The sequence below is a fragment of the Bos mutus genome, chromosome 1 (assembly GCF_027580195.1).
Source record: "Bos mutus isolate GX-2022 chromosome 1, NWIPB_WYAK_1.1, whole genome shotgun sequence".
Taxonomy (NCBI): domain Eukaryota; kingdom Metazoa; phylum Chordata; class Mammalia; order Artiodactyla; family Bovidae; genus Bos; species Bos mutus.
In genome coordinates this window covers 107,091,830-107,119,620 of record NC_091617.1, presented here as the reverse complement: position 1 = coordinate 107,119,620, position 27,791 = coordinate 107,091,830, and the positions used below count along the sequence as shown (strand labels likewise).

Here is a 27,791-nt window from a genome sequence, read left to right as displayed (position 1 = left end):
TTTTCAAGAACTAAGAATCCTTATCCAACCTATTTCCTCTCTGTATAAAAGTGGCTTTAAGCCTGACCTTTTCTATGACCTGGATTTATTGCTCTGGTTGCTGGAGGTGGGGTGGGATATGCTGAAGGATTAGTTGGGAGGAGTGGAGGGTTGGGAGAAAATAGAGAACAGAGGGGGCTTCCTAGGTGGCGCTAGGGGTAAAGAATCTGCCTGCCAATGCAGGAGTTGCGGGAGCCATGGCTTTGATCCCTGAGTCAGGAAGATCCCCCAGAGTAGGAAATGGCAACCCACTCCATTATTTTTGCCTGGACAATTTTGTAGACAGAGGAGTCTGTCAGGCTACATTCCATGGGGTCACAATGAGTCGGATAAAACTGAGTGACTGACAGTGAGAGAGTAGAGGTAGAGACTTACTCTTAGGAACCAGAGTCTAGAAACTAGAGTCTATAGGGTTGAAGGGTAAGTTTTACCTTGAAAATAAAATGTGTAAGAGTGAAAAGGATGCTGTGTCTCTCTCTGTCTACCCTTAAGTCATCTCTATCTTCATAGCCATTCACCATATATAGCTGCCTATGTATCAATATGATGTTGAGGGAATTAAGCCAGATACAAAGAATAGACAAATATATGTGAAATTCTAGTCCGGGCAAAATTAACCTATGGTGAGCACCTATGCTCCAATAAAAATTAATTAAAAAATTAATTATGGTGATAAAAATCAGAACAGAAATGCCTTTGGGAGAGGGGAATTGATTGAACAGGGGCACAAAGAAACCTTCAGGAGTGAAGTAAATGTTCTGTATTTCATTTAGGGTGGTAATTCTACCAACGTATGCATTTGTCAAAACTCGTTGTGCTGTACACTTATGATGTGTGCTTTTCAGTCATTTAAAAAAGCAAACCCAAATACTCAATGGTCGTGCTGGTTGATATAAGGAGAAGCGAATGAAGTGGGCTAACTTGGGAAGCAGGGAGATAGGAGACTCTCACAGTTGCCTTAGAGCAGACTGAGGAGTAGTGGTCAATTTCTGGATATATTTTGAACTTGGGACCAATATAATCAGCTGATTGATTGACCGTGGATTGAGAGAGGAAGGAAGGAGTAGAGGCTGAATTCTAGGTTTTAGGAGTCATATCATTGCATATCTAGGTAAATATTGATGTTATTTGTTAAAATGAGGAAAAAGTGGTGAAGCAGGAGGTTTGGGTGGGAAAGTCTAGGCAGTGAAATCAAGACTTTGGTTTGAACTTGAGATGCCTGTCAGCCAGGCACACAGAACTCCCAAGAAGGCAGGTGGATGTGTCAGATGGCGTTTAGAGGAGAGGTCAGGTGCAAGCATAAATTTAAAGCTGAGGACTGGATAAGACCTCCTGAGAAGAGAAGATAGATGAGAAAGACCAGAGCCCTCGGACAGGCTGCTGGTGTGTTTCCAGAAGAGTGAGGTTTTATAGGATGAAGAGGATCTGGGAACAGCAGGGAGAAGCAAAAACAGCCCCATCCCTCCTCCAGAGTGTATTGTATATGGCACATGGGGAGGAAATGGCCACCTCTCCAGAGGATTCCAGAGGAGACAGGGTGCTCAGGATCAGCCAGGTTTGTCATCAGCAGACTCCTTTATATCCTAAAACTCTTTTTGAAACTGTTCTTTGATCTTCTAGCTCCAGCAAAGACTTAGCTGTCCCCAGAACAGCAAAGGTTCAGTTAGAGTGAGATAATTAAGGGAATGTTCAAAAAAACTGAGGAGATAGAGGATTTTAATAATGATGGACTGTGAGTTGCAAAGGGTTCAGTGGAAAGACTGGAGGGACTGGGGAGAGTTGGGTGATCGGGTCAAATTTGGGGTTGTACAGTCAAGTAAGAAGTTAAAGAAAATGGTTAACCGAGGAGACTCAGATGGCTGATGGGTTGGAAACATGTTGGGACTAGTCTGATGGTCTTTCAGAGGTGAATGAGTAGTTAGTGCAGACTGGGGCTTCCTCTTGGCATTTCAGCCATTTGTGGTGATGAGACAAGCAGGTTGATCTCAAGGAATTGTGGTCTTCCCAGGTCCAGACTTCCGTGCATGCCTGCATGCTAAGGCTCTTCAGTCATGTCTGGCTCTTTGTGACCCTATGGACTGTAGCTGTCTGTGGGCCTTCCTTAAATCCTGCTGTGACTGACAACAAGTCTGGAGACAGGCAATCTCACCAGGAACCTGGGCTGACTTCTGTCGCATCCCTGAAGCAATCGCTGTGGCTGAGGGAATGGGATTACCGAGACTGGATGCCTGAAATTCAGGGAAGGAGTGTGTGCGTGTGTTTGTGTGTGTGTGTGTGTGTGTGTGAGCACTGAGGCTGAGGTAACCAAGAGTTACCAAGAGACAAGAGACGCTGTTTCCTAAATGGTCAAACCCAGTCCACTTTCCTTAGAGCCCCTCACCCAGCAACCAGCAAACATAACCCTGTGGATAAGAGTATATCTGGGAGGTGTGTGGGTGGATCTATATAAACATACTGCCACTCTGGAAAAATAACAGGAGGCATTATCTTTAGTGGTTAAAAAAAAAATCATACAATGTAAGTGGAAGAACTGTATTTTAATTTGATCAAGGATAAAATTGTATGTGAAACACTCATCCATTGCAAAGTCCAGAACTCGTAACAGTGATTATCTCAATTTGCGTAACAATTTTCCTGAAATATTACCCATGAGTACATGGAGTCAACCTGTAAGACATTTTTTTTTTCTTTTTCACAGGAAGAATTGAAAAGATTGCAGAACCCCTTGAAACAAGTTAATGATGGAAAGTATTTGCTTGAAAAGTAAGTTAAAATACTAAAGTTGAAAGGCTGGCATCAAAAAAAAAAAAAAACTATTCACAAGGCAAAAATAATTAAGTAAATTCATCTTAGGATATTATTTGATCAGGACCCAGAAATGTGGCTCATTTGAGATATAGTGAAACAGACTTATGGCTACTTGAGCTGCAGTACACAGACTGTGCTGGTTAACAGAGAGACATGATACCTGGAGATGTATCTGATGGTATGTCTGAGGGCTTGAAACTTAGCCCTACTCTGGCTTTGGCTTTTAATCAGGGATGTGTAGAGAAGGAGGTCATAAAATTTGTAAAAATACAAGGGTAACATTAAGACTGATAGAATGAGCATTCAAAATAATACTGAAGAGTGGCACAAAACTGAGCTGGAATTAAAAGCAAGAATGAAAGAGACGAAATTGAACAGAGATTAAAGTACAGTCTTTTATTTAGATATTAAAGAAAATTGTACCATTAGAGCTTGTGAAAGACATATTCTGACTTCTGTGTCAGTGAATGCTTAGAGGTTTTATCTGACATTAACACAAGACCATGATTTTATATGGCTTCTAAAAATATCACCATAATAGTCTGAGTAGTAGGTATATATTGTCAAGATAAAAGAAGAAAAAAATGAGCTATCATTAATCGAGCATTTACAGTGTACTTTGTACCAGTGGATGCTCACAGATGTTTCCTCAGCAAACTCTGATGATGGCCTTTTGATATAGACATTATTATTTCCATTTTACCCATAAGAAAAGAGACCCAGAGAGCTTTCAGCACTTGTCTAAGTACACTCAGCTGAGAGTGGTGAGGATGAGAATGAAAGCCAGGTTCAGTGCCACCAGAGCCCATGCTGGTAACCAGTAAGCCCCATGTCATTGCTGTTATTCAGTGGCTATATCGTGTCTTTTTGTGACCTCATGGACTCACGGACTATAGCACACCAGGCTCCTCTGTCCTCCACTATATCCTGGATTTTGCTCAAATTCATGTCCATTGGGTCAGTGATGCTATTGATATCTAACCATCTCATCTTCTGCTGCTCCGTTCTCCTTTTGTCTTCAAAGGGAGCCCCATGGTCAAGTCCTTGTGGGGGTCACATTTGTCTCTGGGTACCACATTTTCAAAGCACATTGACATCCCCAAGAGCATCAAAGGGTTAACATTGTGAGGGTTCTGGGACCATGTAAAAACTACTGCAAAGAGTTGAGGATGTGTAGCTTGGAGAAAAAAGATCTCGGAGGGGACATAAATACCTATACTTAAACATTTGAAGACATTTTCCTATAAAAGAGGAACTACATTGTTTTTCTTGTTTTAGAAAGCAGAACAGGGATTAATGAGCAGAATTTATGGAGCAATAGCTGGTGACACAGAAAAAAGAATGAATTTAGTAAAGATTCAGCCTGCTCAACAGAGAGCACTTTTTTTGTTAAGCAGTCAGGTGATAGACACTGGAAGTGCCTAAGAAGAGTGTGCATGGCCATCTGAGATGCTGTTGAAAACATTTCTGCACATTGGAAAACCTGGATTTGATTCCTCTTTCTGCTTTTTCCTGGCTTTATGAATCTGCAAAAATTACTTAATCATCCTGAGCCCATTTCCCCATCTTTAAAAATGAAGCTAAGAATGCTGGCTTGACAGTCTTATGGAGCACATGAAATGTGGCACCCATGATAGCACGGTGCCTTCAGTATCAGCTCCTTCCCCACCCTTCTGGGGGCTGTTTGAATTAGCCACCCCCCAGGTTCATCGCCATCCTATGGCAATACTAAGAATTCTCCATGGTACCACTTGAAGAACAGGTCATTTGATCAAATGAAGACGCTGACTTATCTATGGATTTGATTTATCTTTGTTATGCCGGTTCTCATTAATTTGAATAAAGAAGAATAAAATAGTTTGATTTTCCTCTTCTCTCTCATCACCATCATCACTATTTGTAAACAATGATAAATGAAAACTTTTTGGCTGAAACTAGGAAGAAGATTTTTCTTCTATGGAGATTAATTAGTATTATAATGACATTAAATCAGTGGTTCTTCATCCTGGCTACACTTCGAATCACCAGGGAGTTTAATAAAAATACCAGCCCAGACAAGTCCAATATGAAGCCCTGGGACTGAGGTCCAAGAATAAGTATTTATTGAAAGCTTCCTTTGTGTGATACTAATGAGGATCTGAGGTTGAGAACCAGTGGTCTACATATATTTTAGATTTTTTTTTTTTAGTTATTCAATAATCTCATTTAGCTTAATTCTCTGAGGACACACTTTCTCTGTGATGTTCAGCTCAGCTCGTTTACTTTTTAAATCTAACTATGCTGTTTTGTCATTATTGATTTTAATGTGGGAAGTGAACTCTAGAAGTTTCTTCCTCCTAATTGACCACTACTCTGTATTAAACCCCTTGCTAACACCAGCATGTATCTTTCCCAGCTCTGTGCTCTCAAGAAGATACGCGAAGACTAGTGGTCAATATGTGGACTTCTGCCTCATTGCCCGCCCTCTGTTTTTCTCTTGAATTTTCTTGAAACTCGAGAAAGCTAAAAGCTTCTGAAAATGGCCAATCTGTTTTGTACACTTGTATTGCCCAGTCATGATTGAGGAATTCGAGGGATGGGATTCAGAGTCTTCTCTCAAAACACACAGGCCTGCGGGGCAAGCTTCTCTTTCATGCTGGTCCTAACTGCTCCGTCCATTTGCCTGGAATTCTGGTCTACTTCAGGGCCACACTGTGTCCTTGAAAGCTGTCAAATTTGACTGAGAAATTGGGGTACTTTGAGTGAGCAGATTAGGCATTTCATTATAGCTGTAGCTGACTTGGGTGCTGATGTAAATCATCTCAGCTACTTGAAATGACCATAAGTTAAGCGATAGTGGTGTCGTGGCAGTTGATCTGTTATTCCCCCTTGGAACATTACATTTATTCTGAATGCTCAACAGGATTTTGTGGTAGACAGTTGATAGGAAGGGAGGGGAGGCTGCAACTTTATTCCGCTGCTGCTGCTGATGCTAAGTCACTTCCGTCGTGTCTGACTCTGTGCGACCCCATCAACGGCAGCCCATGAGGCTCCCCCGTCCCTGGGATTCTCCAGGCAAGAACGCTGGAGTGGGTTGCCATTTCCTTTCTCCAAGGCAACTCTATTCTACTTGAGACCATATGCAGGAGCTTTGGGTGCATTTTTCTCTCTGTCTGTCTGTCTGTCTTTCTCTCAGTGAAGTTTGGCATATGCCCATAAACAGAGAAGAGCAACTACTAAGGCCATTAATCAGGAAGGCGGCTGCTTGTGACTCTGTTGTTTTTGAGAATCATTTATTAACTTAAGACCTTAGGTTGAGTGCTATTTTTGTAAATATTGAGCCAGGCTGGGTGTGAGAATAGGAAATTCATGATTGCAAGTCACACAGTCTTCTGACATATTAATATAATCATTTTATTGTGCTGTGCTTAGTCACTCAGTCGTGTCTGACTCTTTGTGACTCCATCCATAGACTGTAGCCTGCCAGGCTCCTCTGTCCATGAGATTCTCTGAATTGCCATGCCCTCCTCCAGGGGATCTTCCCAACCCAAGGATCAAACCCAGGTCTCCCGCATTGCAGGCGGATTCTTTACTGTCTGAGTCAGCAGTAAAGTCCAAGAATACTGGAGTGGCTAGCGTATCCCATCTCCAGGGGAACTTCCTGACCCAAAAATCGAATCAGGGTATCCTGCATTGCAGGAGGATACTTTACCAGCTGAGCTACCTGGGAATCCCCAATCACTTTATGACCCACTGGCAATTATTGATATTAAAGTTCATTCTAGTTTAAACCTATTGGTATTTATAGTGTATCAGTTCCTGAGGATGTATAAATTAACAAACATTAACAAATTTGCTAATATTATAAAAATTGTTCTCATTATGGACTTGAGCCTTGTCTTTGGTTGCTGCGTATAGCAACAGGTCCCACAATACTTCATGTATATCTGTATTGCCCAAATTGTTAATTTCTTATTGTAATAATACAGTATTTTAAAGTATCCTTTTTACAAGGCTGTTGTTCCCACAAGACCATAGAATTATAAAAATAAGATTTTTCATGCCTACCACCACTGGCTCAGGTCTCTGTGGTGCCCTTTAATAACATCTGCCACATTTTTAGTTACTTTTTCAATATACATCTCCTAAACTGTAGGACCGTAAGAACAGTAACCATGTCTAATCTTTTCATCATTGTGTCTCCCATGTTTTGCATCATTCCTGGCACAAAGGAGACATTTAATATAACTTTAAATGAGCAAATAAAGTTAATAATGGACCCTGAATACCAGTGGCACAGACAAGACAAGGGTGTTTTTTCCCTTGCCCTCGAGCACCCCACTTGAGCAACCACAACAGTATGTCGGGCTGTTGGCAGCATGCAGTGGCCATATCTAATCTACCATGCTTTCCCCATCACTTGGGTATTCCTTTCTCGAGAGGAGAAAATACATTCGTTATTCTAATGATGTCTCTTACACAAATTTTTTTCTTATCCTTTTCTCTTCTTTACTGTAACTATAATCCTGGTCTTTATTATCTGGCCAATTTGAATACCCAGCTAAATGATTGCCTTCATTCTCCTTGCTCACTCCCACCACAAGCCATTCTAAAACATCCCATTTATCTCATTTTCCTGCTTCAAGTTCTTTGTTTTCCTGTAGCAACATTTTTCAAACTGTAGATTACAATCCACTGATGATTTGTTAAACTGATTTGTTGGGTCACCACTGACCTTTTAAAAAATCTGAAATATAATTTAAAAATATCAGAGTACATTATATGTAGTTGGAGAATTCATAATTCCTGAAACTTTTGTTTCAGTTTTAAACACACGGACACATACACATACACCCATTACCACATGATTAGATGTCAAATATTTTATGGTAACCACAGTCAGTAGAAGTTTAGTAAAGTCTGATATTAAAATCTTCCAAACGGTGCTTTGTAGTGGCAAGAGTTGAGTTTTAATGTGATTTCTGTTGAGTTTCACATAACCTCTCTGAGCTTCAGATTTCTCACCTCTATGCTATGGAAAATAATGCGTGACTAATAGAGGCCATTGGGAGAACTAAATGAGGTAATACATGCAAAATGTCACAACAGTGTTTTGTACACATTGTGTGGCTAATGACTATTAGTTTTCTGCTTATACAAACTTATTTCCTCTTCTATTCCCACTTGTATTGTCCCCTTCTACAGTATTTTTTTTTATTGTTCAAAAATAGCCTGAACATTTCACTTCTACTCTTTTTTTCCAAAGAACATAGGTCACTTTTATAATCATTTAACAATGGCACTTCAAGTCATCATATCAATGAAAGAATACATTCATTTGTTTAGTTTGATGCTCACAGTCATGGAAATAAATTGCCATCAGAGGTCCCAATAATGTCAGTAGAGTCACTTTCAATGAATCATTTTCCTTGTCACAAAAAAGTGACAAGGTGAACAATAAAGTCACAGGTGAACAAGATCCTTAAGGTGGTGTAGAAAGATACCGGATCTAACTGGGCCCGACCAATAGCTGCATCCCAGATCCCCTTACCTGCATGGCCAGGTCAATAGCTTCCTGCCCTCCTCTCCCTATTCTCACGCCTTCAGAATGGGATCTCAGTGGGATTTAGTCCTGCCTGGGCCTGCCTGGGTTGTGTTTCTGGAATCAGTGACCTAATTTTTAATTGATACTTAGTTAATTCACAATATTATATTAATTTTAGGTGTGCAACATAATGATTTACAATTCTATAGATTATAGTACATTTAAAGTTATTATAAAATATTGTCTGTATTCCTTGTGCTGTAAAATATATTCTTGTAGCTTATTTACTTCGTACATATTAAGAGTAGTTTGTACCTTGTAATCCTCTGCTTCTGCTTTGTTATATCCACTCATGTGTTTTATGTTTTAGATTCAGCATCTAAGTGATAACAATACAGTATGTCTTTGACTTATTCATTAAGCATAATACCCTCCAGGTCCATCCATGTTGTTGCAAAGGACAAAATGTCATTCTTTTTATAGCAGAATAGTATTTCACTGTATGTATATACCGCATCTTCTTTATCCATTCATCTTTTGGTGGACACTTAGGTTACTTCTCCATCTTGGTTATTGTAAATAATGCTGTCATGAACATTGGGGAGTGTGCAGCAGTATCTTTTTAAATTAGTGTTTTTGTTTTCTTTGGATTTTACTCCTTTATTTTAATATCTTCCTCATCAGTTGAGTTCAGTTGCTCAGTTGTGTCTGGCTGTTTGTGACCCCATGGACTGCAGCATGCCAGGGTTCCCTGTTCTTTGCCAATTCCCAGCGCTTGCTTAAACTCATGTCCATTGAGTTGGTGATGCCACCCGACTATCTCATCCTCTGTCATCCCCTTCTCCTGCCTTCAATCTTTCCCAGCATCAGAGTCTTTTCCAATGAGTCAGTTCTTCGCATCAGGTGGCCAAAGTATTGGAGCTTCAACTTTAGCATCAGTCCTTCCAATGAACACTGAGGATTGATTTCCTTTAGGATTGCCTGGTTGGATCTCTTTGCAGTCCAAGGGACTCTCAAGAGTCTTCTCCAACCTCACAGTTCAAAAACATCGATTCTTTGACATTCAACTTTCTTTATGGTCTAATTCTCACATCCATACATGACTACTGGAAAAACTATAGCTTTGACTATACAAACTTCATCAGTAAAGTAATGTCTCTGCTTTTTAATATGCTGTCTAGGTTTGTCATAGCTTTTATTCCAAGAAGCTAGCATCTTTTAATTTCATGGCTGCAGTCACCATCTGCAGTAATTTTGGAACCTAAGAAAATAAAGTCTGTCACTGTTTCCATTGTGTCCCCATCTATCTGCCATGAAGGGATGGGACCAGATGCTATGATCTTAGTTTTTTGAATGTTGAGTTTTAAGCCAGCTTTTTCATTCTCTTTCACTTTCATTGAGAGGTTCTTTAGTTCCTCTTCGCTTTCTGCTGTAAGCATGGTGTCATCCGTATATCTGAGGTTATTGATGGCAGATAAGGTGGTCTGGTATTCCCATCTCTTGAAGAATTTTTCACAGTTTGTTATGATCCACACAGTAAAGGCTTTAGCCTGGTCAATGAAGCAAAAGTAGATTTTTTAAAATTTTCTTGCCTTTTCTATGACCCAGTGAATGTTGGCAATTTGATCTCTGGTTCCTCTGCTTTTTCTAAATCCAGTTTGAACATTTGGATGTCCTCTGTTCACGTACTGTTGAAGCCTCACTTGGAGAATTTTCAGCATTACTTTGCTAGCATGTGAGATGAGTACAATTGCTTGGTAGTTTGAACATTCTTTGGCATTGCCTTTCTTTGAGATTGGAATGAAAACTGACCTTTTCCAGTCCTGTGGCCACTGCTAAGTTTTCCAAATTTGCTGGCATATTGAGTGCAACACTTTAACAGCATCATCTTTTAGGATCTTCCTTATAGGCATTACCTTTACATGTTAACTTACTAATCCCTGTCCATTCTTCAAGACCCAGCACAGCGGCTATAGTCTTCCTTGACCATTGTAGCACCCAGTGGTTGTCCTAGGTTCATAGGAGCAATGGCATATATTCACAGTTCCTCCATCTTTATCCAGGGCTGACTGATGCTTTGTTCATAGTGGGAGCTCTGAAAAAGCTTACACAATGAAAGGAGAAAAGGTTCAGTGGTAGTGACACCATTGGGAATGAATGAGACTCTCTCTACAACTTACTAGTTGGACAATACCATGGGCTTACATTCTACTCATGGCTTTTATTCCTCTGAAACAGTTTAATATTCTGCCTTTGTCTTTGTGTAAAGTAAATGATTTACATGCCTTAGATATGAATGTTGAGCTAAGTGGTAGAAATAAAAAGAAAAGCAATGTTAAAAGGCAAAACCACATTTTCTTTCTATGATATGGTTATTTATCTACTATCCATCAATCAGAACTTTTAGGACTGTATTAATAAAATGAACAAAAGTGCATATGTACTTGTTTTGTCAATTAAATTTAAATTGGCACTTTTATTGATGACAGCTTTATGGATTCATTTATATTGAGGCATTATTTCTATTTGTAGTCACCAACTGGCCATGGATGTGGAGAATAACATTCAAAAGTGTCACCTCAATCTACAGCCCTTGGACTCCAAGGTGAAAATGTAAGTTATTTTAAAGTTCACATTAAAATTTTTGTGTTTTCACAGTTCTTACTCTATTAATCTATGAACTATTCTGGAGTTCATGGGTATAAGAATCACACATTTATTCACATTTATATTTATATATTACACAGTATTTCTTCCCAGTTGTAAGTAGCAACAAAGCTGTTTTGAGCACACAGCACCATTGATGGATAACATAGGGAAGTATTTGATGATCATCACTTTGTTTCCCTTTCAGGCAAAGTAACATTCTTCAGATCTCACTAATATTTGTCACTGCCTTTCTTCTCCGTAACTTGGTTTATTCCACCTTAGTCCATGTCTTTTACACACATACACACTCTTTCCACCCTCTTCCTTCTGTTTCCAGTCCAACTCTTGTCCAGTTATTTTAAGAAAAAATCCTTTCCTTTTCCTCCTCACTTCTTGTCCTTTCCTTTCTTATTCTCTCTTAATATGGCCTAATGAGATTCTCCTTCTCCCACTGCAAGTGACTAAAGCATAAAAATACTGGTATATACACCTCAGTGTTAACAAAAATAAAACTAATGAGATCCAAAGACAGACAGGATGTATTCTAGAACAAAATAACAACCTTCTAAAACTTTATTAAGAAAGGACCCATCATAGTCACTTTGGTTGGCTGGTTGGTTTAGTCACTAAGTCGTGTCCGAGTCTTGTGACCCCATGGACTCTAGCCTGCCAGGCTGCTCTGTCCATGGGACTCTCTAAGCAAGAATACTGGAATGGGTTGCCATTTCCTTCTCCAAATAGTCACTTTAGAAGCAATTTTAAACTGTTTATGTTTGTACTCTGTGATCCTTTCCCATTCAGATTTTTTCTTTGGAGATAAGTTATGAGCATTACCAGTGAGTGTATATAGTCTTTCTCTCTCTCTCTCCCCCTTTCCCTCACCTTCCTTCCCTCCTTCCCTCTTCCTCTCTCTCTCACACACACACACACACACACACACACACAGCTTAACACTCTGAAAAGCATGTATCTAGAAAATCTGAACATGTCTGTGCTTGGTCAGGAACACTGATCATTTGCAAAAAGCCCAAAGAGGAATCTTTTAGGAAAGAAGTCACCTTGAAGAGGGGAGCATTGAGGTGTACAACTTTGAAAAAGTAAGCCATTGCTGAATGTAGGAATTGAAACAGAAATGATGCAGATATATAATATCCTGCTGGATAAAAGCAAATATGAATACACACCCCTATAAATCTACATTAACCTTGGTTATCAGTAAAAAGCTTGCCTCTGAGTGAGCACACAGGGCTGCCTCTCAACGTAAAGTTCAGATGTGGCTTCTCAACCAGTCAGGCCCCCTGCTAAGGAGCTGTGTGTCACACTTACTAAGTGAATAATGAATCAGGCTACCAAATCGTTTTATGTAAGCTGTGTGTCAGCCTCGTTCCACAAGATGTTAGTTTCCAAACATAGGTTGTTTATTGTTAGGAATTTTCTCATTAAGATAACGTTCTCTTAACTGAAAAAGCACTGGAAAGGAAGGTTGGCTGTGTGAAAAATTAAAGTGATTAATTTGTATGCTGAAATTAAGTTAAGAAACCTCCCTGGTCTTTTTTAGTTTTCATCTTCTCCAATCTGTAGAGACAGAGGGGCAGGTGCCAGAGAGAGGAGCAGGCAAAGAACAAAAAGAATCTCTGTGCCTAAGAGCCCAGTAGCTCTGAGAATCTGGGGTTTTATGTGTAGCTGGTATGATGGAGGAGTCTCAGCTCAGTGAGGTGCAAACAGAATGGTTTTATCTCTTCTAATAACTCTGAACCCCATTTCCACTCAGTGGAGGGGGATGAGGGAGAGAAAACTTAATCTTACCCAATAATGGAATTTGAGTCCCATCGGAGAATTGACTCCAGTTCAGTGACTCTTGTCTAATCTGGTTATTAAATTCTTAACTCTCGTGACAGTTTGAACACCTCCCCTCTACATGCATTATATCTTCCCCACAGCTGTGCAGCCGGCTCCCTTCCCTTCCCTCTCCTCTTTCTCTTTCCCTGTCACCCCTCCTTTCTCCTCTCCTCCCCTTCTGGTGCCACCTCTCCCACCCTCTGAGAGCTAAACATCAAGGCTGCTCCAGGTTTCCTGTCGATGGTGAGCTTTCACACCCTAGGCAGTTCCTTCCTTAAAAGAGTTGGGACTCTGTGGGAAGGGTTGCTGGGTCTCCCCTGAGCCCCCACCCGTGGTGCGGGTTGCACCCCTCATTGTGTCTCTTGCTTTGCTGGTGGTCTTCCCCAGGCTGACCTTGGCATTCTCAACAAGGAATACCTTGGCATACACCCATTCCTGCTTCTCAAGGGACCTTTAGACCTACAGAGCCTTGGGTATGAAAGGTGATGTTTTATTCCATGTTCCAGAGTTACTGTCAAACTTCACAAGCTTTCTGTATGGTCTTCTGTCTTCTCTTGGTGGGAACCAGCTGGAAACCTATCTTTCCCAGGTAGAAGGGGTATGGGGAGAAGGAGAAGCTGGGGTTACTACATCGTAACATTTGCTTTCCTGTAGACTCTTAAATCCCCTCCCTAATGAGAAGAGAGAAGTAGGTTCCAATGAAGGTTTTCTGGACGGTCCAGCCCCTGCAAGCCCTGAGATGGAATGTACTTTGGCAGGCCAATCTCTGGTGGGGGGTCAGTAGGAGCAGGAAAGGACCTCAGTCATTCCTTCACACTCAGGACAACATTAAAAGGAGGCAGTTTGATAAGAGCACCTCCCTGGCAGTTCACTTGGTAAAGCATCTGCCAGCAATGCAGGAGACCCAGGTTCAATCCATGAATGGGGAAGATCCCCTGGAGAAGGAAATGGCAACACACTCCAGTATTCTTGCCTGGAAAATCCCATGGACAGAGGAACCTGGCAAGCTGCAGTCCACAGAGTCACAAAGAATTAGACATGACTTAGAGACTTAGTCCTTAGTCAGGAAAGTACACCATAGGCCTCGTCAGGGGCCTTAAAGAAAAAGACAAAAATCTAGACTCCTGTTCATTTAATTAATAGTAGTTTGGGGGAACCTTGCTTTGCTAGGAGGTTTAGTGAAATGATTCTCTGGTGGCTCAGATGGTAAAGCATCTGCCTGCAATGCAGGAGACCTGGGTTCGATCCCCAGGTTGGGAAGATCCCCTGGAGAAGGAAATGGCAACCCACTCCAGTACTCTTGCCTAGAAAATTTCATGGATGGAGGAGCCTGGTGGGCTACAGTCCATGGCGTCACAAAGAGTTGGACACAACTAAGCGACTTCACTTCACTTAGAGACTAAACCACCGCAACCAGTAGGTGGCAATGCAAAGTATTTGCCCCCTGGAAGGAATTAGAGGCCTGTGGGGGAAAGAGCAAGTGTGCTGAGAGTGGAATTTAGAGGAAATGTCAGGAAGAGCAAATCCCCTGGCTCAAGAATGCCGCCGTTAAGAGGTAATTTTGTGTTTTAGACTCAGAGGATCAAAGAACTGCATCAAAAGGGCGAAAGCAATCAGGATTGCACAGCTATTAATAAAAAGTCACTTTGGGAAGGTGAAAGGCAGGAAGATCAAGCAAAGGAAAGCCTCTTAAGTCAGAAAACTTAGTGAAAGCAAAAGTCATAGTGAAAGCACCATGACAAACGCTCTTATGCAGCCCTAAGACACAAAGTATTCTTTAAAAAATTGTTTTTAATTGAAGGATATTTGCTTTGCAATATTATGTTGGTTTCTGCCATACATCAACATGAATCAGCCATAGGTACACATATGTCTCGTCCCATTTCCTCCCACCTCCCACCCCATCCCAGCCCTCTAGGTTGTCACAAGGTTTGAGCTAGGGCCAAGGCTGCCCAAGGGTCTGGGAATGAGTGTGCACAGCAGAGAAGTGCAGGCTTTAGCAGGGAGGCCTGGCTGCAGAGGAAGGAAATGGACCCTCCAAACCCCTTCAAATCCCTGCCCTTCACATCAGGGTCACTCCTTGCATGTTGCAGTGAGACCGAAAGTGCATCTTCTGAACACAGGCCATCATTTAACACTCGATTATTAACTCTGTGTGGTCTGTCTCTTTATGTTTTTAACAATATGTTTATTTTGTGATGGAATAACATAAAGATCTACCAAATACGAATCATCTTTTAAAAGTCTTCTCATTAAATATGATCAATTCCTCTCCTTACTTTTTATTAGTATATTTTATTTAGTGATGAAATAACATTTCGACTCTAAAAGGGAGAGAGACAGAGACAGACAGACATAGCCTTGAGAAGGAAGACAATTCCCCAAATAAGTCAAACTCAAATCTCAGTAAAACCCGAAGTGCCTTTGTTTGAAACTACTGCCTATCAATTTGTCAAAATTTTGTTTAAATTTCATTAAAAGAAGCCATGAGGGGTGAGGGGTTAAGAGAGCAGACTTTGAAGCTAGAGCACCCTAGGTTCAAATCCCAGCCCTGCTCCTTGTCTGCTGAGTGACCTTGGGAGCATTGCTTACCTATCTGGGCCTTCATTGCATTCTTCTATAAAATGAGAATACGAACCATATCTTAAAAGATTGTAGTGAGCTTTCAATGAGAAAATCTAAGAAAAACATTTACACTAGTGTGTCTTCCCCATGCAATTGTACCTTTTCTAAACATATTTTTATATCAAATTGGGCTAATAAAATATTTCCTGTAAAGATCCTCAGAAATCCAGTATATCATATGCTGCAGCCCACCAGACCCCTCTGTCCATAGGATTCTCCCAGCAAGAATCCTGGAGCAGGTTGTCATTTCCTCTTCCAGGGGATTTCCTGTCCCAGGGACGGAATTTGAACCTCTTGAATTGGCAGGCAGTTTCTTTACCACTAAGCCACCAGGGAAGCCCTTATGATTTGCACCTATTACTTAAAAATATTTGAAAGTGTCTGGTTTTCTTAAGTAATTATAGTGATTTATCTAGAACCACTATTTGTCAAGTTTGGGGCTAAGTGACGTAAATATAAATACCATATCTTTGACTCCTTGCAAGAATATGGAAACATTATTGTTGTTCCCATTTTGTGCATCAGCAAAGTGTAGGCCTGAAAGTTGAGTACTTTTCCCAAGGCCACAGCTAATAAGAAGTAAAACTGAGCAAGAACCTACATCACTCTAATCTGCCTGCAATGCAGGAGATCCAAGATCAATCCTTGAGTTGAGAAGATCCCCTGGAGAAGGGCATGGCAACCCACTCCAGTATTCTTACCTGGAGAATCCCATGGACAGAGGAGCCTGGAGGGCTACAGTCCCTAAGGGTAGCAAAGAGTCAGACACGACTGAGTGACTAAGCATGTGCAAACATGTTTAGTTTTCACGAGGTTTTGTTTCAAGACATCAACACACAAAGATCCTGAACTATGTCCTCCCACAGACACACTGAACCCACAACTACGAATGGAACAATTCCCTCTCAGGGGGAAAATTAAAAACTGGTGGAGTGACCCCTTCATATTGGGCAGACAAGAGGGAAACCACATCAAAGTGGATAGGAAAGGCTGAGACACAATCTCTCCATGAAACGCTGGTGTGATGACTCCTATTTGGGAGTGCACTCAAAATCTTGCGCTTCTCTCTGAGGAGACAAAGAGTTATACTCTGTATTGAACACCCCAACTGTCATGACTGGCCCCTGAGAGATGAGTTCCCCAAGCATTTGGCTTTGAGGACCATTTGGCTCATGCTCACGAGATCCTAGAGTTTATGGTGAACTGAGGAACCTCTCTTAAAGAGCCTGTGTGCAGATTCACCCACTCCAGGGTTCAGCACAGAAGCATCCTTTAAAAAAGTGCCCAGACTTCATGTCAAAGAACTCATTTGCTGATTTGAAAGCTGGTCAGCCCCAGCACACAGTCTCCCTTTTATAGCAGAGGAGTAGGATATGGACCACAACCAATGGAGAAAGTGTTCTTATAAACTGTTACCACTCCCAGGGCACAGCGAGAGGGAGCAGAGCCAAGAGCTCAGTCTTGATGTGAAACAGGAGGCTTCTAATTAAGTGCACATCTAAGGGCTGACTGTAAACCTTTCCTGAGACATTGGGGGGGTGGGCACTAATCTTCAAGTTGCCCCTCAGCCATACTCCAAAGCTTCAGCGTCTCTTGCAGAGGAGCTCTTGTGAGTGTCTGGGGCCCCAGTTTTTACATCTGGTGCCCTGGATATTGGGCTTCCTTGGTGACTCAGTGGATAAAGAATCTTCCCACAATGCAGAAGACTCAGGAGCCTCGGGTTTGATCCCTGGGTTGGGAAGATCCCCTGGAGGAGGGCATGGCAACCTACTCCAGTATTCTTGCCTGGGATTTCCATGGACAGAGGAGCTTGGTGGGCTACAGTCTATGGGGTCCCAGAAGAGTTGGACACGGCTGAAGCAATTGAGTATGCACACCCTGGTTATTGTGACTGCCACCCAGGGCATGTTACCCCTTGATCCCTTCCTGGCTCTGGAGGCCAGCAGGGCTTGTGCTCATGGTCCCACAAGACTGTGCGTATTTGTACTTTTTTGAAAGCTGCTTCCTGAGGGTCTAGCTTCCAATGAGTCCAAATCTAGGTGCTGACTGAGATCCTCCCCTTTGTGGCACTCACTGGTCTGTGTGTGTGTACTCAGTCATTCAGGCATGTCTGATTCTCTGCAACCCCATGGACTGAAGCCCGCCAGGCTCCTCTGTCGATAGGATTTTCCAGGCAAGAATACTGGAGTGGGTTGCCATTTCCTCCTCAAGGGGATCTTCCTGACCCAGGGATTGAACCCACGTCTCCTGTGTGGGCACACCCTTAGCTACTGGGAGTTATTAAAAATGAAATGGGTTGTTTGGATAAGCAGAAGCTTGGGAGACAATCAAGAGCTGGGGCAAGGTTGAATGATAAGGTTTATCTCCTACACAAGGCCAACTCTTCAAGACTGGGAGAAGGGGCTGTTTCATCTAATACATAGAAACTGGTAGTTGCAAGTAATAGAAACTCAACTCAAACTAACTTGTATATAAAAAAAGAGATTTTTTATTATATTACCTAACATAAACATCCAAGGGGCACAGTCACCAGGCATCTCTGTCTTCTGTAAGCTCTTCTCTCTTCATTCTCTCCCAACATTGTAGCAAACTGGTCACGGATAGCTCAAGGTTACCAATTGCAAACTTCCAGGTGCAAGAGGGGGCTTCTCTTTCTGTAGCCTCTTGTTGCCTGGCTTGAGCCATGTGAGCTTCTATGAACCAATCACTGCCCTCTGGGTGTTCAGTCTGGCACACAAGCTGCTCTCTACGGTGGAGGGGTGGGACCTGCCTCATTCATAGCTCACTGGTTGAGGGTTGGTGGGTCCCCGTGGAGAAATGGGTGCTGGAACCAAGAGAAGTTAATGTTGGGCAGGCAAAACCTACCACTATGATAATAATATTAGTGGAGCCTTCCCGACAGCCCACATGTGGTAGGGCTGATTGGGAGAATGCACACAAAAAGAGCTGTATAAAATCGTTTCCTAAGATACTTAGACTTGTCTTTTCTTTGATGGTGCCCTCTTTTCTCATCCTCAAATTCCACTTACTTTGGGTAATAAAGTATTTTTTAAATTATTTAGTAAGTTTTACATGAGAATCCAGATTTCTGGCTGCCTTTGAAAAGGTCTGGTAACTATGGACTGTGCCTTGATGGGGGATTCCCCCTCACAAGGGGCAGGTATTGCCCAGTCTTGCCCCCACCTGACCCCGTCGACATCGGGATCCTCTTCCTATCTTCATATCCTCTGCCGTCATTTCTGGGATCCTCCTGCATCCTACCAGGTACCTTCACTTCCATGCCTTTGTCCAAGGTCTTTTCCTCTTCCTCCCTAGCAGTCTAAATCCCATCCATCCTTGAAAACCAATTGAAAACCAGGACTCCCTCGAACCTCCTCTAAGCATCCCAACTCTCAGAGTGTTCTCTGCTGCTCATCTCTGTAAGGACATCCAGAGACAACCAGAACTGCCCAGGCTGTGAGTCCCCAAGTAGCTGTGAGTGTGGGAGAGAAGCACCACCCTGTGAAACTGACGAGGTAGGGTAGAGGCAGATGCTTATGCCGTCCCTGAGACAAGGGAAGATAAATCGGAATTGAGCTGGCAAAGAAATTGAAAAATGTATTTATCATCTCTTTTGAAGTAAATTTCTACACTTTATTTATAATTCAACATATGGGAACACACAGAGAGTGCTCCCTCTCTGCAACCAGCTTTTAAAGCATTATATTGATGGTATTGCTTAGTTTCAGAAGTAAAAATGTCAAGGTAGTTAGTGTTCAGGGTTTTCACTGCAGCCGTAAAGGAGACTTGTGAGTAGAAATTGTGATAAAGCTGGAATAAGAGAGTGAAAGTCATTCCCTTTGACCGAGGGACAAATGCCTCTGCATTTTAATTCTCTCCTACAGTAAAATAACATTTAGAGATGGTATTCTGAGGGCTAATATTAGACTAATTTAATCTATGAACATCGTATCAGTGCAAAGAGGAGTAAATGTATGATGCAAATACTTTTCTATGATTCAGAGAGTAATAATAGCAAGGCTCTACCATTCAAAAGAAATAGTGTAGCAATTTAGAATAGCAGCCTAAAGTGATGTGACTGGCCTTTCATTTTTGACCCCTAAATTTAAAGAAAAAAGAACATAATATAATATGCTTTCGACTAAGTAAAACTGTTTTCATATATGTAGACAAGGATAATAAGGTAAATATTCAAAAACTGAAATAGCTTTTTAATTAAGGAAATGAGTGGGCTTATACCAATAGATGATTTTAATGCCTATTTTAAAGGCATTTGTATATATAAGATTCTGATGCCGGGAAAGATTGAGGGCAGGAATAGAAAGGGGCTGCGGAGTTCCAAAGAATGGCAAGGAGAGGTGAGAAAGTCTTCGTCAGTGATCAATGCAAGGAAATAGAGGAAAACAACAGAATGGGAAAGACTAGAGATCTCTTCAAGAAAATTAGAGATAACAAGGGAACATTTCATGCAAAGATGGGTTCGATAAAGGACAGAAATGGTATGGACCTAACAGAGGCAGAAGATATTAAGAAGAGGTGGCAAGAATACACAGAAGAACTGTACAAAAAAGATCTTCGTGACCGAGATAATCACGATGGTGTGATCACTCACCTAGAGCCAGACATCCTGGAATGTGAAGTCAAGTGGGCCTTAGAAAGCACTACGAACAAAGCTAGTGGAGGTGATGGAATTCCAGTTGAGCTCTTTCAAATCCTGAAAGATGATGCTGTGAAAGTGCTGCACTCAAAATGCCAGCAAATTTGGAAAACTCAGCAGTAGCCACAGGACTGGAAAAGGTCAGTGTTCATTCCAATCCCAAAGAAAGGCAATGCCGAAGAATGCTCAAACTACTGCACAATTGCACTCATCTCACACACTAGTAAAGTAATGCTCAAAATTCTCCAAGCCAGGCTTCAGCAATACGTGAACCGTGACTTCCAGATGTTCAAGCTGGTTTTAGAAAGGGCAGAAGAACCAGAGATCAAATTGCCAACATCCTCTGGATCATCGAAAAAGCAAGAGAGTTCCAGAAAAGCATCTATTTCTGCTTTATTGACTATGCCAAAGCCTTTGACTGTGTGGATCACAGTAAACTGTGGAAAATTCTGAAAGAGATGGGAATACCAGACCACTTGACCTGCCTCTTGAGATACCTATATGCAGGTCAGGAAGCAACAGTTAGAACTGGACATGGAACAACAGACTGGTTCCAAATAGGAAAAGGAGTACGTCAAGGCTGTATATTGTCACCCTGCTTATTTAACTTCTATGCAGAGTACATCATGAGACGCTGGGCTGGAAGAAGTACAAGCTGGAATCAAGATTGCCAGGAGAAATATCAATAACCTCAGATATGCAGATGATACCATCCTTATGGCAGACAGTGAAGAGGAACTAAAGAGCCTCTTGATGAAAGTGAAAGAGGAGAGTGAAAAAGTTGGCTTAAAGCTCAACATTCAGAAAACGAAGATCATGGCATCTGGTCCCATCACTTCATGGCAAATAGATGGAGAAACAGTGGAAACAGTGTCAGACTTTATTTTGGGGGGCTCCAAAATCACTGAAGATGGTGATTGCAGCCATGAAATTAAAAGACGCTTGGAAGGGAAGTTATGACCAACCTAGATAGCATATTCAAAAGCAGAGACATTACTTTGCCAACAAAGGTCTGTCTAGTCAAGGCTATGGTTTTTCCAGTGGTCATGTATGGATGTGAGAATTGGACTGTGAAGAAAGCTGAGCGCTGAAGAATTGATGCTTTTGAACTGTGGTGTTGGAGAAGACTCTTGAGAGTCCCTTGGACTGCAAGGAGATCCAACCAGTCCATCCTAAAGGAGATCAGTGTTGGGTGTTCATTGGAGGGACTGATGTTGAAGCTGAAACTCCAATACTTTGGCCACCTCATGCAAACAGTTGACTCATTGAAAAAGACCCTGATGCTGGGAGGGATTGGGGGCAGGAGGAGAAGGGGACGACAGAGGATGAGATGGCTGGATGGCATCACCGACTCAATGGACGTGAGTTTGAGTGAACTCCAGGAATTGGTGATGGACAGGGAGGCCTGGCGTGCTGCGATTCATGGGGTTGCAAAGAGTGGGACACAACTGAGCCACTGAACTGAACTGAACTGAACAGAGGATGAGATGGTTGGATGGCATCCCCGATTCATTGGACATTAGTTTGAGTGAACTCTGGGAAATATTGAAGGATAGGGAAGCCTGGTGTGCTGCAGTCCATGGGGTCACAAAGAGTTGGATACTAACTAGAGAATAAACAACAAACAACAAATGTCACATTTTATCAATTAAGAAAAGAAGAGGATATCCTTCCACTTCGAAGGGGAGAATACTCTCTTCTTAATCTTTGACTTAAGGAAAACTGGTATGTCATTTTCCAGATCCCATAGAACTACAAAGGAGAAGAAAATGCTTTAAATTCTTTGCAGATCTCACCTGGGTTTTTGTCCAGCAGTGTTTTGTTTTGTTTTGTTTTGTTTTGTTTTGTTTGAAGGTGTCATGCTGCCCCCTGCTGTGCATCACACTAAAATATAACTTCTCAAAATGAAAGTCGCTCAGTCTTGTCGAACTGTTTGAGACCCCCATGGACTATACAGGCCATGGAATTCTCCAGGCCAGAATACTGGAGTGGGTAGCCTTTGCCTTCTCCAGGGGATCTTCCCAACCCAGAGATTGAACCCAGGTTTCCCGCAGGTGGGAAGAATCTCCCAGGTGGATTCTTTACCAGCTGAACCACAAGGGAAGCCCAACTTCTCAAAAGGCTACTATATCTTCGTTCTATATTTTCTGAATAACCAAGGCAATTAAAAAGTGGGGCTTAGAGAGAGGAATACTTCATGTCCTATAAACGTGTGGGTATCCTATGAGTTGTCAGTATTCTCTATTTTTTAAGTTACTTTAAAAAAAATCACATGCTTTTAAGTCCTTGATGGGCAGGTTTACAAGCTGTAGGTGTCCAAAAGTAGCAGAACTTTTCAGCAGTGCTCTGGCAGTTGCCCAGCGCTTCAAGCACTTTGGATGACATGGAAATTAGCTGCCAAGTTTGATACTCCCTTAGTAAAATGGATCCCAGAAGAAACAAGAGGATTACCACACTCAGCCACCCTTACAGGACCCTCTTAATCTTACAGGAGTCTCTCTGAGATCCTGTTTAAAATTTTAAACCAAAGGAAAATAAATAAATAAGGGTATATTTTGAGAAGACATTAAATAAGAAAACAGTGACCATCTATGACCAAGGGCCCCAGCAGCTCATAGTTTCAGGGAAAATTGGCCTCTGATCCCTGGGTTGTTTCACTGTAGTTTCTGGACTTTTCCTTGAACATTATAACTCACAAAGCCTTAATAAATGAGGGAACACATACAAATGTTTATGTGTTCTTTATGTTTTCTGATTATTGAGAATGGACAGTTTCTGAACTATTCTAGCCAAATGAAAACAAATGTTTGTTTATACAAAAACACCTTCAGTAACTTTGTTTGTATGTGAAAGAATTGAAGAAGATCAAATGCTTCCAGGAGTTGAGAAGAGATCATGAGAGAATCAGCACAGCCATTTAAAACTATTTTCAAAAGCTGAATCCTGACAATTGGTGTTCATGTCTAGCAACTCCCAGGAGAAAACAGATTCAGTTCCTTGGTCACATGTGAAAATCTAGATATTAATCTCTTCAAAGATTAGAAACTAGTCCAAATGGAGAAATGTCACTTAGCTTTCATGAAGAAGTGAAGTGAAATGAAGTTACTCAGTCGTGTCCAACTCTTTGCGACCCCATAGACTGTAGCCTACCAGGCTCCTCCCTCCAGGAGATTTTCCAGGCAAGAATGAAGAAGAGGTTTCTGTTATTCAGATCAGAAGATGACTCTTTTGAGAGTTACTAACTACAGGACATAAAAAACTTCCTTGGGTGAAATCTCAAGAAGCCACCTAATCATGAGTTAATTTTCTGCATAGTACATAACAGTTTGAAATATTTTTGTCTTCTCTGTCGATGTCTTTGTTTATTCATCATACACTACCGGTTTCCTTCCACAGTATGTAAAATCCATGACCGCAGGGCACTTGCCTGTCTTGTCCCAGAGCAGAGCCAATGCATTTGGTCACATAGACTATACCATCTAACATCATGGAACGCCCTTCACCTTGAAGTCTGTGTGAATGGCCCCCCTAGGGCTGTGCTGTCTCCTCTATCCAGAGCCAAGTGCTGACCCTGGCGCAGAACAGTTCTTTCAACAATAATTTATTATTCTCACTTGAAAAAGTGATGAGAAATTGAAAGGTTTTGTGTCCCATAAGTCGAAGCATGTACATTTACATGTGCAAACTGATTGCACTTTGACAGATGACTTTTTCTAAGTTATTTCTTATAGACTGGTTTAGTTCAGGTAAGCTTGTGAAAGTCAAACCAATAACACAGACAGTCCAGGTCTTCTGACTTCCCATGTAACGCTCTGTGTGCTTGAGGTTCCTGGTCAAAGTCAGTTCCTTCGGAATCCTTGTGCTTGTCAGAGTCTGAGTCTATGACTGGAGTGACGGTGCCTGTGCTTTTTGTTTGTTTTTGGCAGCATTCAGCGAGCATGGCGTGAATACCTGCAGCGGCAGGAGCCCCCGGAGAAGCGGAGCCCCTCCCCGCCCTCCGTGTCCTCGGACAAGCTGAGCAGCTCTGTCAGCATGAACACCTTCTCCGATAGCAGCACACCCGTGAGTGCACATGTCCTTCTCATGACTCGGTTGGCCAGTCATCTGGTCTCCAGGGCTTTGGCTCCAAGAGAGGAATCTGGGGATGTGAGCAGGTGGTTTGTGATCTACAAGTTGCTTGTTTGCTATGGTGAGGGTTTTGTCGTCTCAAAGATGTGGGTCATGAAGGCAAAGAGAACTTTATCAAGGCTTAGGGAAGTGACTGCATTTGAAATCAGTCTAAACTATGCATTTGTGTGTTGGCATTCCTCTGTTACTTTTTACTTTTCTTGATGATAGTGTGTTCCTTTTAATCTGTGCTGTTGGCAGCCTTTTGTGGCACAAATAGGATAGATTAGGTTGGTTACTAGGATTTTAAAGAGAACTTTCAGGAGAAGAACTGAAAGGGGTCTTGGATTCAGAGATTGCATCTTAAAGGCTTTCAGGGCTGGGTAAGTAACCTATGTGACTGATGGGGAGAGTTGTGACTGACTCACCTAAAGGGACATTCCCCCCCTCAAACACACCTCCCCCGGCTCCTGGAAGTATGTTGCCAAGTGTTGCCAGAGATCATTTTCCTTCTTCAGAAGATTTTTAAATGTTGGCAATCAGTAAGAAAATTTTAAATGTAAATAGACCATGCCTGCAGACCACAATTTTCCCAGGTCCACTAGTTTAAGAACTCTGGAGTACAGGGTTGAGGAATGGAGGAATTTGAGGGAAGCCTCTGTTTAAAAAAAAAAAAAAGAACACCAAATGTATGAGGAAATAAATGATTAGGCAATTGTAACACAGAGTTGTGTGGATTTAGCCATTGTGATCAGTTACCATAGTCACTGGAGTACTGAAATAGGAAGAAAAATGAACTATACACGTGTATTGTTATTTTTAAAAAAATCATCCTTGACTGCTTTGTAATCAAGTTTATTTGGTTGTAAAAATGCTTCCCAACAGCCAAAATAATGCATTCACATTGGGATCAAGCAAAGGTACTTTGAAATGTTTTCAGATGATTGCATTACATATTCTTTAATAAATGGCTTTATCTAGTTACGGATTCTAAAGAGAGAAGCAAGTTAAGTTTATAGCTGTGGAAATAATGGTGGCAGAAGATCTATTTTTAGCTGGCATTAGAAATGGAATACGGTGAATCTGCACTTTTTAAATACAGTTTTGGTAGGGGGCATGTGTTGTCTTAACTGGCCTCACCGTCACTAGAGGGCGCTCATGAACCACTTTGGAAAATGTCTGCGTTTAGCAGTTTGTATTTAATTCTTGATTTGTCAGTGAAAAAGAATGTGAAAATTGAGTGTTTTGGATACCTTCGCTGTGAATGTTAATAGAAGGTACAAAGTAAACGACTCGGAAGCCTTGATCTGAGTGATGGAAACTGAGTATGAGAAATCACTCTGCCCTGGAGTTAAAGGCTTGAGTTTACTACCACCTTTGTGCTTTCTCAGCCCTAATTCCAGACAATAGCAACTGTCTAGAAATCCCTGATGGTTTTAGTATTGCTTTAGGATAGTTAACCTTTCGGCTTATTGAAATTCTGGAAGAATCTGTCTTTGCTTTATATTTATGCTGCTGCATCGCTTTGATTCTAGCACCTCAAGTGTTTTTGTGCCTAAAATGCATGTTCTTCCCCCTCGTTGGTCATTATGTTTACATCTATCTTTGCACAGCTTTGCTAATGGTTTCGCCTTATTTAATGTAGCCTAGACTCCAGGGGCCCTGAGGTTTCTTAGTAGCAGAGATTTTCCCTTTCTGGTGTGCCCAGCAATTTGGTTTCCCATAAGGTGTGTCAGACTGAATTGAGAGTGGCACCCTGCTCCACCACCATGTCATCATGCCTTAGCTCTGTGCCCATGGGACAAAGATGACTCTATTTCCTGTGTGGGAGTCTGGCTCACTCCTGACTGCCTACAAACACTGAAAATCAAAGCAGACTTTCAAAAATCATTACTGGAATTAGCTTCAGAAAGCAAGCAGATCCTGCCCAGAATTCTAATGTTGACCATGAGAACAACTTTGGTATTGATGATGGCAATGGTGTGACACTAAATACAGAATAAAACATGAAAATATAAGATGTTGGCACATTCCCAAGTCTCTCATTTGTCAGGCAGGTAAAATACCAAAGCCATTATTGTTTAAAACTTTATGCTTCATTGTTTGGAACTGGTATAACTAAAGGTTGTTTTATCTTCCATGATTATCCCTTTGCTGAGGCTTCATTCAAAAAGATTCATTCATTCTCACATCTTTTGTTGGTGACAGTCCCATGAAAATGACAGTCCCATTTCTTTTCATGGGACTGTCAAATGCTCTACCTTGGGTAGAGTCCCATGCTCTACCTTGACTGACCTGCCAGACCCACTGGGTTCATATATGAACCCTATCAGGGGAGCAGATAGGAAGACTTGGTTTTACCACCGTCTGATGAGTAGACCTCAAATTTATGGACGGGATAAGGATGACCCCCAGCTCACCTTGGCTAAGCCTGTCATAAAGAGAAGAGCTTTTTCAAATAATCAGAAAGTCCTTCGGAACCTCAGGGTTAGAAGCCTTTGGTCCCAGTCAAATTCTGTCAGTGAGGTGTGTCCCTGGGGGATTCCCCAGGCCCCTGACTTCTGCTGGATCCTCTCTGCTTGCTGAACCACAGTCCTCTTCCTCTGGGCTTGATCTGTCACTGTTGCTGCCGAGACCATTGTCTGTCTTCTCCAGTCTGATCAGCGGTCTGTTTCCTTCTACGCCTCTACTAACCTCTAACACAACCTCAGTTGGAGGCCAGTCTGCTCTTGCCTAACCTGTGGGCCTTGCCAGCTGCTCACCCGCCCCCATGCCTATAATAACTGCAATTACTGTTCATCCTAGCTGTCTCCTCTGGGCATGTGCTACATGGGAAGCCAGAAACCTGATCCAGGGTAGTCCTTGTGCTGAGCTGAGAATGATGCGTTTGCATGCTCCTGTTCTCTTTTGGCCAAGCATGTAGTTAATACAGTTCTTAGAATGTTTTGGCTGTAAATTAAACAGCGACAGTAATGTTTCCGTATGAGCTCTCAAATTCACCATCTTAGTAAGAACTGAGCACTTGTTGTATGCCAGGCACTTCGCCAATGCTTTCTGTGGATTATTTCCTGTAATCGTCTCTATGACCATATAAAGGAGGTCCTGTTATTATCTCCATTTTACAGATGATGAAGATGAGACTTTGAGAGATAACCAGCTTGCCTTGGGTTACTCACTGGGCTGGAGCCTGCATGCTTTACTGTTCTACTATATTGCAGCACTTGAAAATAAGCCTTCATTTAGACATGGTCAAGCAGTGAAAGACATAATCATTGCATTAATGCATTTCTAGGGCTGTTTTACAATTGAGTAGGTATAAACAGTGAATGAAATAATTGAAAAAAGAACGCTCATTTGATTTTATAAATTGCCTCATTCAATGCTCTTTGATTAAAACCTCAAACCTCAGCTGCTCAATGCCAAATTAAAGAGCAACAGGAGGGAAGATAATATTAAGTTATGTTAGCAATTTGCATATTAAGTACCCTTTATCACAGTGTATCATGTGGTAACAGAAAAATTTGTTTTAGAAATAACAATTTT

At 41.7% G+C, this 27,791-nt stretch overlaps 1 protein-coding gene and 1 non-coding gene across 2 annotated transcripts in view; both read left to right on the top strand.

Annotated features, from left to right (window-relative positions):
- IQCJ (IQ motif containing J) overlaps positions 1–26,619 on the top strand; it is a 211,041-nt gene extending 184,422 nt beyond the window's left edge. The window contains 4 exon segments of the mRNA XM_070361170.1: positions 2,738–2,802; positions 24,068–24,203; positions 26,519–26,569; positions 26,572–26,619. Of these exon segments, the coding sequence (XP_070217271.1) occupies positions 2,738–2,802; positions 24,068–24,203; positions 26,519–26,569; positions 26,572–26,619 (300 nt within the window).
- On the top strand, positions 14,048–14,119 carry TRNAC-GCA (transfer RNA cysteine (anticodon GCA)). The gene has a single exon. It is a non-coding gene; the product is annotated as a tRNA-Cys (tRNA).
- Positions 26,620–27,791: the final 1,172 nt, after the last annotated feature.